The 11,547-nt window shown below is 28.9% G+C and overlaps 1 protein-coding gene across 1 annotated transcript; it reads right to left on the reverse strand.

The window, feature by feature from the left end:
- Positions 1-1,166: 1,166 nt before the first annotated feature.
- Positions 1,167-3,048, reverse strand: LOC112699760 (uncharacterized). Its single transcript, XM_025751730.3, has 5 exons — positions 2,858-3,048; positions 2,544-2,765; positions 2,355-2,464; positions 1,858-1,932; positions 1,167-1,429 (listed from the first exon to the last, which is right to left on the reverse strand). The coding sequence occupies exons 1-5, from the start codon at positions 2,925-2,927 to the stop codon at positions 1,379-1,381; spliced, it is 528 nt and encodes a 175-aa protein (XP_025607515.1). The 5' UTR covers positions 2,928-3,048; the 3' UTR covers positions 1,167-1,378.
- Positions 3,049-11,547: the final 8,499 nt, after the last annotated feature.

The raw sequence follows: 11,547 nt of genomic DNA on the forward strand, positions 1-11,547 counted from the left end.
GCTACAATGGGGCATAGCCACGACTACCTTAAAAAGAAAGAAGAGAAGACCGGACCGGAAACAAGAACCGGTCCGGTTAACCAAGAACCGGTCACTAACCTGATTTTGCTGACTTCTATAAAATAAAAATAATGATTTTGATGCCATCAATATGTATTGCACTCTGGAAACATTGACAAGTGTAAAGCCATAGTTCTGCAAATCTTTTCATTAGTATATCTTCTCATTAGTTTTCTCCCTATTTTTGTCTATTCTTATATTTACAATATTTTATTATCCAAATCTTGTCATGTTTAAAAATAGGAAATTGTGTTTAGAAGCGATCAAATAGGCGCTTAACTTCTGGCTTTACCAAAGGCCAAACATCATTATTATCATTGTTATCATTATCATGGTATTTCTTAAATAAGTTCTTATCAAATTGCCAATCTTGTTACTTCCTTGCCTAATTGTTGTGTGGTGTTGTGCTATTGCTATTCGGTGGTTTAATATGGAAAGGGATATAATAGTTTAATAATAGATCTAATAATTTTGAATATAATCAAAGAAAAATAATATTTACTTAAAATAATATTGTCTTGAAAAACTTTTAAGTTAGTCAACCGTTAAATGTAAATATTAGTTTTCTAATTGGAATAACATTGTTGTTTATTAGTCATTTTGAATATAGTGGAACTAGTTATATTCAAATAAGTTTCACCATTTTAATTTGTTTCTTTTATCATTCACATCACTTGTATTCTTTTATCCTTCTATCATTACCTTGAATGAATTCATGTGTCCTATTTTTATGCATGTAGTGTTGGAGTACTACAAACTTTTTGCATGTAGTCTCTCTTAGCTTTTTTGAAAATACACGAGTAACTACTAACATTGGAATAAAACTGAGTTCTATTTTTTTTTTTTGACATTATTTACATAAATATTTATAATTTATGGTATGTAAAAGCTAATAAAAATGAATTGAGATTTGTGTAATGTTCAATACAAGCTTTAAATTTCTACAATAATAAGAAGTACTATTAGATGAGATAAGTGTAGTAAGTAATACTTATAGAAGTTTGATGTGAAATATTGTGGTCAAGCTTACTTTTATAGAAGAGTGAATAAATAAGCTTGGATGGTAATGTGAAAAGATTATAGAATTGTAAGATACCAATTACTCATTATGCAACAATATTGATATGAACTATTAGAAGTTACTTCCAAGAAAAAAGAATGCTGAATGCTGTTAAGAATTTATCATCCATGTTTTTGTTTCTAAATAATTAGAGTCCAAAAATAATATAAGAACTAGTTATCATGATCAAGAATCTCCTAAATAAAACAGAAAGAAAGTTGGACTATACTATATTTTAATACCATTGGTACTTTCATTCTAATCAACATGAAAATCAACTTCCATCTTCAGGTCCGAATCGCCAAGAATCTATCATGGAAAAAAACAATTAAGTTATTCATTTTTCAATGAAAGATGACAAACTAACAAATATCAAGCAGCGTTCAGCATGCATGGGATAACACAAGAAAGTGAACTGTGAAATAAATAATGTCCATTGACCACTACCAATGATAAGCATCAGTTTCAAGCTAACTACAACTTGTGTTCCAAATAATGAGATCTAATCAATAATCACACTTGTACTAATGGCTAATGGCCATGATAAATAAACAAAATATAACTCCAATTCAACACAAACAATTTATCATAGCCGAAGTTCTGTCCAAGGCCCAAACTGAATTCTTGTTAATGGTTTAGGCAGCTATTCAAGCAATTTTTGTCCATGTCTCTACTCTTTAGTTTCGTAATATTCGAATGTTTATCTAAATTAAAGATAAGATCAGTAATTTGAGTACCTTCATGAAGTCAGATAAGACCAAAACAGAATCTTTTTGATAGCCTGCTTCCTCAAGGACCTGTGTAAGAATCTCCTGTAAAAGGTACAAAGGGAAACAAAATCCATCAGAGGCAGTTATAATAAGCAGATCACATCAATCTCAATTTGCTTTGCCAATTGAAATGTTAGATAACAATAAACACCACGGTCGTTGTAGCAATAAACACCAAAATCAGCTACTAAAATCAGTCACAAATGTATTTGTATATAAATACATGTGTGGTTTAATTTATTTTTAATGTGTATTTGTATTCCAGCATGTATTTTATACTCGTGGCTGACTTTGGTGACTAATTTTGGTGTACACGTAGCATAACCCATTCTAAATAAATGGGAAGTGCAAATAGAACTACAAATTTATAAACCTTTCAAAGAAAGCTTATACCTTGATCTCTTTTAATTCAGTAAGCAAGTATATAATGTAATGTAATGAAATGAAATGAAATGAAATATGACCTCCATCTGTTTTTCAGGCATAAATTGTCCAGTCATATCCTTCAGAACCCTTAAAATGTCACGGAAAGTTACTTTGCCATTGCAATCAGTATCATACACCTTGAAAATAACTAAAAAAAAACACCAAATCCAATATCAGATTATCAATCTATTTCTTTAGCCAGAAAGAAAGGGGAAAAAGAAATTTACATTCAATTTTGTGTTGCATAGTAGCACGAGGACTAAAGACGGATAAGAATGCAACAAATTCCTTGAAGTTCAAACCATCCAACATGTTGAGCAAAGAGTGAGAGAGAGGGTTGAGCGAGAATTCGGGAATGCTGAGAAATTCATCGGAGGGAATGAAGCCGCAGTTCTTACGATCCAGCTGGCAAAACCTACTGTACAGAGATACGATCTCCTGCTGCGTGACTATGGTGTTCCTCCAGCCACAAATCAAAATCAAAATCAAAATTGAAAAAAAAATGGTAAAGCGTTTTAATTAAGTTTTGCGAATTACATACAAGTGTCTTCGCAATATTTCTGGACCTCTTCGATGTCGTACTGCGTTAGCATGGAGGAAGAGTTTCCCATCGTTCCAACAATAAGGAGAAGAAGAAGAGGAATAGAATGTGATGGAATGAACAAAACGAGTGTGTTTTAACTTTTAAGTATCGCTTTTACTTTTTCCAACTACCAACTACGTGTTTGATTCAAACATATTATATTTTTGTTAATTTTTAAGTATATTTGTATAATGGAATATTTGTACAATATGTACGATAGAAGTTTATAAAGTATTAAAGATATAACTATTAGTGTTATCTTTTTTCATTAGCTAAAGCTTTTTGGAATGAGTGGTATCATAACATTGTATTAGAGCGTTATTGGGAAGATGTTTATTATCTATAATACTCGAATGGTTATTCTAGATAGTATGAAAGATGTTCATTTTATAACTCAATAGTCTATTATATACATTGTACAAATAATCCATTGTCTCTTTAACGGAATCCATATATATATATATATATGAGAATGTTAATTTAGTATTTTTATATATTTTTATTCTTATATTTTCAGTACTCTTATTTTTAATATTATTTTAGATTTTAGATTATACTTTTTATTAGTTATTATTTTATTATTATTTATAATTATTTTTTTATTTAAATTATCTTTTTTAATAGTATTAATAATTCATATTATAAAAAATTATAATAATAAATAATATATAAGAATTATAATAGCAAATTTGACGAAGTCAAAAAAAAGAAAAAGTTTCATATTTTTTTAGTATTTTTTATTTAGTATTATTTTAGATTTTAATTTTATTATTACTTATCACTTTATCATTATTTATATTTAATTTTTTATTTAATTTATCTTTTTTTAATGGAATTAATAATTTATATTATAATAAAATTACAATAATAAACATAGTATACAAAAATTACCTTACAAAATTTACAAAGTCAAATAAAAATTAGAATGATGTGTAATTATTGGTATTCTTCACACACATTTTATATTTTTTTTCTATTTCGTTTCTCTCAAAAACAAAGCTGAATGGCCAGTAACAATTCATTCATAGTTGTGGAGCTTTATCCGAATTGTCATATGAGAAATGGCGACAACGGGGTGACATTTGAGTGTTAGAATCCGATAATGTTTCGCACTCAGTGTGTGGAAACGTTGTCGGATTTGAAGAGTTTGATATTGAACAAGTTTGGGGGGACACAAGCAAAGCAAATCGAAAAGGTGGCGTATAGGTTGCTGGCACCCATGGAAAATGGAGTCTTCCGATTTCGGCTATTTCGACTTCACGGAGAACGAGCATGTGCGACTGATGTTCGACATTCACGGGAGGATCATGTGTGAACAGGTAATGGAGTTGTCCGCCGAGGTGGGTCACGGTGGTAGTGGGAGTTTCGCACAGGACACGTATGTGCAGGATGACCGACCTCTCGCACCACCGTCTGTTCATGTCGCAATTCCGGAGAATGAGACAGAGGAGGGTGAGGAGGAGTCGGACGAGGACTACGTGGCAGACAGTGGAGACAGTGAGTCTTCCAATGGCGGCGATGAGGATGAGTTTGTGCCGGAGACACCTGCAGGGGCTGTGCCGTGCCATGTGTTGCCTCTAGGGGTGGCAAGCGGGAAAGCCCGTCCCACCCCGCCCCGCCTAACTGTAGGCTGGCAGGCTAAACCCGCCAAAACTCCTTTTTTTTACTATTAACTATTAAATAATATCATAGAAATTTATAAAAAACGGCCTTGACCCAAAAAACACTTGGTCCGCTGGAGAAGCATGTCCTGCCCCGTCGAAACTCGCCATAGCCTATAACTTAGACGGTACGAATTAGTGGCCTCAATTTTTTAGCCAAATCTACTTTTTTTAAAGGGCTATACACTCAGTCCAGCGGGTTTCAGACTTTCAATTGCCACCAATCCTAGGTACACAACACACCACACACTCTTTACACATTTTATCACATTTTTTTTTAATTACATTCTCTAGAATTTAAACTCTATACCTTTAAAGTGGGGAGGGAGAGATATGCCATTAGAGCCAAGCTCCTTGGCACAAATGCTAAACCTGACTTCTACCACAACCGAATTTATTGAAATGGACCTCTTCTGTATTAATTGGGCCCACCCCAGTTGGGCCTAATGGGCCGCATGCTCGAATTTTAATACTTGAGAAGGCCTACACAACCTTTAAGAAAATGGGACTCTTTTGTGTCCAATATAATAACCCAATCAAAGGTCTTGAACCAAAAAAAAGTTTTGATTAGAAACCATAAAGGTTACCTGACCAAAAAAAAAAAAAAGAAACCATAAAGGTTGAAAAATGATGACAAAAAAAGTATTGACCAAAGATAAAAGTATGAAGTGAAGGCAAAGAACTTATTAGGTTGACCAAAAATAGTCCAATCATCTTATATTTGTTTGATTAAACAAATGTAGAATGATGTCTTGTGTATGCAATACTTTATTGAGAAACGTTAGACACTTAATTAGATTCCAGATCTACGACATATTTTGTCCTCGACTGTTGGGGACCTGTTGAACTGGAAGATAATGTGAAAAACAACACAAAACAAAACAAAAAAAAAACTATTAAGACTAGCTTAGCTGAAACTAGGTAAATATTTTTGTATTTCATTTGAAATATTATTGTTGAAGTCCGATGTTGTACTTAAAATTTTTTCTTAAATCTCTCTAGGATGAGAAGTGCAAGAAAATACTATAATCAAACTAAATTCACAGTTAAAATTAGTACGGGCTAAAATAATGGTATTTGTGTAACATTAATCTAAAATAAAATATATTAGGTGGCTGTCTAAATATAAAAACTACATTCATAAACTAAAAACCTCTAGTATATCTGCCCCTAATAATTAGCAGCTATTCATTCAGCAAAGAAAAACAAGCTTTGGGAGGAGCATACAAAATGTAGCAAAATGGATACCGTGGTTTTTTTCTGACTTAGCAAATTATATATGTGCTAAGAGAGACAGGGTTTTCCACATTGACCATTGTCTATTTGTTTTGTTTTATTTTATTTTATAAGAAAGTACAGGAACTATGTTTTTTTAACAACGTAAATAATAGGTTAAAAAAATTAATTTTAATTTTAAAATTTAAATTTTAAATTAATTAAATTTATTTATATTTAATAGATCTAAAATATAGCCTATTATTCACAATTTTCGTTGTTTACCTAACAAAATTGTTGTTGTTATTTTATTTTTAAACAAAGGTTTGTTCCATTGAACCACTATGCGACAAGCTGAAAGATTTTCATTGAGCTGGAGTGACTTTAAATCATTTCCCCCCTAATCATGGCCAATTGTTATTGCTTACTCTTGGCATATATAATACATTATTGCATGCATAATAATTAATAACATTGGCGGCTAATTAAATAATATATATATACGTACTACAGTAGTTGACGTGCAATAATAAGTACTTGCAAACTTATTAGCTTGTTTAATCCTTAAAATTTAATCTATTTGATGTGCTTTTGAGAGATTGGTATGGAATATAACGACCTTACCTACTCATGTTACCTTACCTACTTACCTTGTTCATTAATATAATTACTATGCTAATAATCTTCTTATTACCATCACTTAATTTCCTTCTTTTCATGTATACTTCCAACGGCAACACTTTAGCTTAATTAGCTTGGAGCAAAATCAATTATTAACACCTATCATGTCAAACCCAAAATATAATAATAGCAACGAATCCGTAGTTAATAGCCTCCAAGTCAATCAATTTGGGTAAGTCGAGTAGATAGTTTACTCGTCTATTTAAATAAATATTGGGGGTTTGAATTTCGCTTTATGTACAACATTTCATTAGCCTATTTGTAATAAATTTTTAAATAAAATCAGATCTGCAACGAATTAGTCTTTGATATGTTGGACTAGGGAATATCGTGAATAACAAAAAAAAATAGCTAGGTTCCAAGTCAAGTGTTTAAAATTCCATTTAAAATTGAACCTATCATCTCTCATACTAGTAATATAACTATAATAAACAAATATAAATATAGCGATGCACCATGCATGTTCGACCTTGTATACATAATAAAAGTATAAATATACTAGTATACTACTAAGAGTCTTGTTAGGGAGATAATGGACATGTCCGATAATATATAGAATAACTATCCAAATACTAGGGATAATAAACATCTTTCAAAAAGTTTAAACTAATTTTGGGATTCATTAAAGATCGAACTCTTAACCTTTCGAATTTAGCGCTCTAATACCATGTCATAATACCACTCATTCTAAAAGTTTTAGCTTATGGAAAAAGATAACATTAATGATTATATCTCTAATACTCTATAAACCTCCATTGTACACATTATACAAATATTCCATTGGCTCCTCGTACTTTTTTTACTACTAAATATATATAGTCGTTTCACTCATTTGGAACAGACAGGGGGGAATCCAATGCAAAGGGTACTAGCTAATAATCATCCTCCGACGTACAAAACAAAAGAGAACAAAATCGCGGGAATCCAGAACCATGCAATTTTCTATTTTGACGACGACAAAATCTCATCATTTCTCAAATTAAACTACTATGGTTTCTAATTAATCAATCAGTATTCACATGGGTGTGCTTTGCCACAAGAAACATAGTAAAATTTGAAGCACCGGATTTATGGTAGCACGAATTTGGATGGCTAAGAGTGAATAATGTTTGACTAGTAAATGACTTCAGGACAGATGGCATAATAAAATATGCGAGTAGAGTATTTGGAGTAGAGTATTTGAACGTGAATTCAACCAAGTTTAAGTGTTTGATTAACATTATAGTAAAGTTTTTACAAAATCACACTTAAGCTTAAATTCTTTAAGCTTAAATTTTTTGGTTAAATTTATGTTCAAAATACTCTACCTACATATTTTATCATGTTATCTGTCGTCACATTATTTGTCAGTCAAACATCATTTACTTTTAACTACCTAAATTTGTGTCACCATAGAAATCACCTTTTATATATATATATATATATATATATATATATATAAATAAAGTAGGATTTAAATTTTCGACTTCGTGCGTTCTTTGGTTTGTCCAACAAAAAACAATAACCCTGGTCAATAGAAGTTGACCAAAAGAAAAAACTCTAATAGACCAGTTGACTTCAATTAGTGTTGATAAAAAAAATTACTCCAATTAGTTTTTGTAGGATTTTTCTTGTTGGAATGTTGGGTAGGAATTTCATGAGTGACAATGTTATTGAAGTTTGATTTAACCATCAAGATTGAGGTAATGGTGTTGGCCTGTTGGGGTTAAGTAATTTGTATCATTTTATTATAATTTAAGTTAGTTCGAACTTTAGTACCGCCGCTATATATATGATGTCAAATTATTTGAATTTCAAGGATAAACTTAAAAAGTGTTTTAATTAGGAGCATCCAAATACTTCTCTGTTATCATTAGTTTACATTGAAAAAAATTGATAATTTATGTATTATTCATGTAATAAAGACAAATTTTAATAGAAAATAATTAAAAAAAAAAGTAGTTCCTCAAGAAAAAAATAAAAATAAAAAAAAGAGGTGAGATGAGAGAGACACGTGGCATATATATGAATTGTCGGCGCAATATGCATGCATGTGGCAACCATCACAATTCACTCAGAAAAGCCAACATATGCCATGTGATTGTGCCCTTAACAATCTAACACCATACATTACTACATTACTCATCTATTTTCACCTTCAATTTTACAAACATTTTGTGTGGACTTAGCTTCTTCATTCGGCCAAAATATTTTGATATGGAAATATTTCTTGAGAGGTAAAAACTCAATGAAATCGACTTTACGTGAAGTTAATACTTTAGAATCGTTAGATGAAAATTTAGTCAAATTAGTTAAATCATTTAACGACTTTCAGGTATCAACTTCACATAAAGTCGACTGCACCTGAGTTTCTACCTTCTGGAGAATGCTCCAAAATTTTAACAATAGAAATAAACAAAAAGTTATTTATCTTATCTCCTTGCTTTACAATTTTATGATGCCTGCAATTTTTTTTAATTGTCTAATATAATAATTGTGAGTATTAAGAAATAGAACTCTTTTTTTTAAGTTGATACATGTGCAATTGTTTTAGGCGCTATATAGAACACACCAACATTTTATACTTTCTTTATAGTTAACCTTTTTCGCTTATGACCAATAAAAAAATAGTCTGTGAATAAGTATATTTGTAATTAATTTTCTTTTATAAATGCTAAATAAATACATATTCTTGTAACTATATTTTTTAGAAATTATTTTTTTTTTGGAAAAAAAAAGAAAAAAATCAAAAAAAGAAAGAAATATAGTTTTTTGTGTCTTAAAGAAATATACTATAGAAAAGAAGGAAAAGAAATAGAAAAAAATTGTGAAAAGTAGAGATTAGTTGAAAAATGACGAGTTCAATTAAAAACTAACTATTTTTCAATTAATATTAGTTAATTTTTAAATTATTTTTATTCTAAATATTAAATCATAAATTTTAAATTATAAACACTAACTCTAAATTCTAAATCCTTAAGCCTAAATTTAAATCTTAAATTCTTCAAAAAAAAAAAAGAAGTAAAAAGTAATTTTCAATAAAAAAATTAATTAATATTAACTAATTAAAAATTAATTTTCTATATTTATTAAAAAAGAATTTGTTTAATAAGAAAGTATATAACTTAACAATTAGTGTAAATAAGAAAGTATATAAATAAAGAGTTATTAAAATTAGTTATTTAATTATTACTCTTAATTAACTTAACATTATATAACTTGTCTTAATAAAAGATAGTCAAATAAACGAACCTAAGCCCTTGTTGAAAAGTTCAAGTCTACCAGAACTACTAAAGCAGCCATTTGATAATTCCGAAGGCTTCCTAAGCTTTAGAAGTGATCTACTATATATTGCCTTGGTATCCTCGATATTTTTTTGGGTTTACACCAAGTAATTCTCATAAAACAAGCAAGATAATATTTAATTTGGTACTTAAATTTTTAAGTGAGTCTTAATTAAATTTTTGAAAATTTACTTGTTTTTATTTAATTAATTCTTAAATTTTGCGAATATAATTAAATTTAGTTTTTGAGATCAATTTTTTATGTATAAACGTTAATGAAATACCTACGTAGATAGTCAGATCTCATATTAAATTATGTAAAATAACGTTAGTTTTGTTTTGGTATTTAAATAATCAAAAAATAACATTATAAATAGTATTTATTAAATTTTTTTTTAAAAATAAGTGATGATCGAAATATCTAAAATTATTTTTAAGTTATTTGAATATCAAAATTAAAACAACATCATTTTATAAGTTTCAACGTAATATCTAATTATTTATATAGCGTTCTGATAACATTTATGTATAAATTATAAAATTATCCCAAAAATTAATATAAATTTTTTGTAAAATTTAAAAACAAAAATTTGTATATAAATTTAAAGTTCACATTGAATATTAGTTATAGGACAAGCATAGAGCTAATAATGTCTCTGAAAACGACAAGAGAAATGTTGATTGAAAAAAAAAAAGGAGCGATTATCCAACTCTGACCAGCTTCATAGAACATTCTCTTTTAAAGGTGAAAAAATAATATAATAATCCCCTTATGTTAGACACGAATTATTGTTTGACATTTCAACAAGCTAAGCAATGCAATGAAGGTCTTATACAATGTGCCAACTCGTGATTATGGGTCTTGTCATTTGTCAAGTTGGTTAATTAAGTTAAACTAATCGCTTATATGTGCAAACGATTAATAAGGTTAATTAAGTCAAGAGATGTTGTATTAACTCACATGAAATGTAATTAATAGTATAATAATAATAATAATAATAATAATAATAATAATAATAATAATAATTAGATATTAAATAAAATCATTTTGGTAAATAAATGTTGTTCTATATCTTGTTTATATATGTTAAGGATCTTAAATACCGTTTATTTTAAGATATTGAGATAGAGATTAGGAGATTGAGACTCAGTATTATATTTAGGCTAGGTCTATGGTGGCACAAGTAATGGTGCCTAGTGGTGGCTAGTTGTTGACTCACCAATAGATGTGTGACAGCTGGCCAGAAGTTTATGAAAGGAAACTTGTTCAATTAGTAATAAATGATAAACATGGGGTAACTTATCAAGTGTTACTGTGAGGGTAAAATAAAAATTTGAGCACCAAAAATTAAACTTTATGATGTGGGTTGTATGCTAGGCCAACAAAACTTGGGTTGTTTTCGATTTTTTTTTTTAACTAAACTAGTAGATAACCAATGTATAATACATGACTAAAAAATAAAAATCCAATTTACAAGCAAGAGAGGAAAAATAAAAAAAGAAAGAACAGAGAAAAACACCCTCTATGACCACTTCTTTGCCCGAAACTGTTTTTTCTCTTTACTGGTTTCTAATTTTTGTTTTTTTTATAAAACTATTATTTATGTTAGTATTCATAAACAGTGACATATTTACAAATTATGGACGTTTAATTTAAATTTTGTAATATTAATTTAAAATTATATGAAAATTTTTATATTTTAAAGTTGTAAATTTTAATTATGTAATATATTTTTTAATATTTTTTCAAAAACATATTTTAAATTTTTAATATTGAACATTTAAATCTCTTAAATTTCCAAACACACAAAATAATCTATAATATTTA

This window comes from Arachis hypogaea, chromosome 1 (assembly GCF_003086295.3).
Source record: "Arachis hypogaea cultivar Tifrunner chromosome 1, arahy.Tifrunner.gnm2.J5K5, whole genome shotgun sequence".
In the NCBI taxonomy this organism is placed as follows: Eukaryota; Viridiplantae; Streptophyta; class Magnoliopsida; order Fabales; family Fabaceae; genus Arachis; species Arachis hypogaea.

Coding starts and splice junctions, on each gene's coding strand:
- LOC112699760 (XM_025751730.3), bottom strand. CDS start 2,927: ATGGGAAACTCTTCCTCCATGCTAACGCAGTACGACATCGAAGAGGTC. Junction 1,933..2,354: donor TGCCTGAAAAACAGATGGAG/GTCATATTTCAT, acceptor TACCTTTTACAG/GAGATTCTTACACAGGTCCT. Junction 1,430..1,857: donor TCTTATCTGACTTCATGAAG/GTACTCAAATTA, acceptor TTTCCATGATAG/ATTCTTGGCGATTCGGACCT.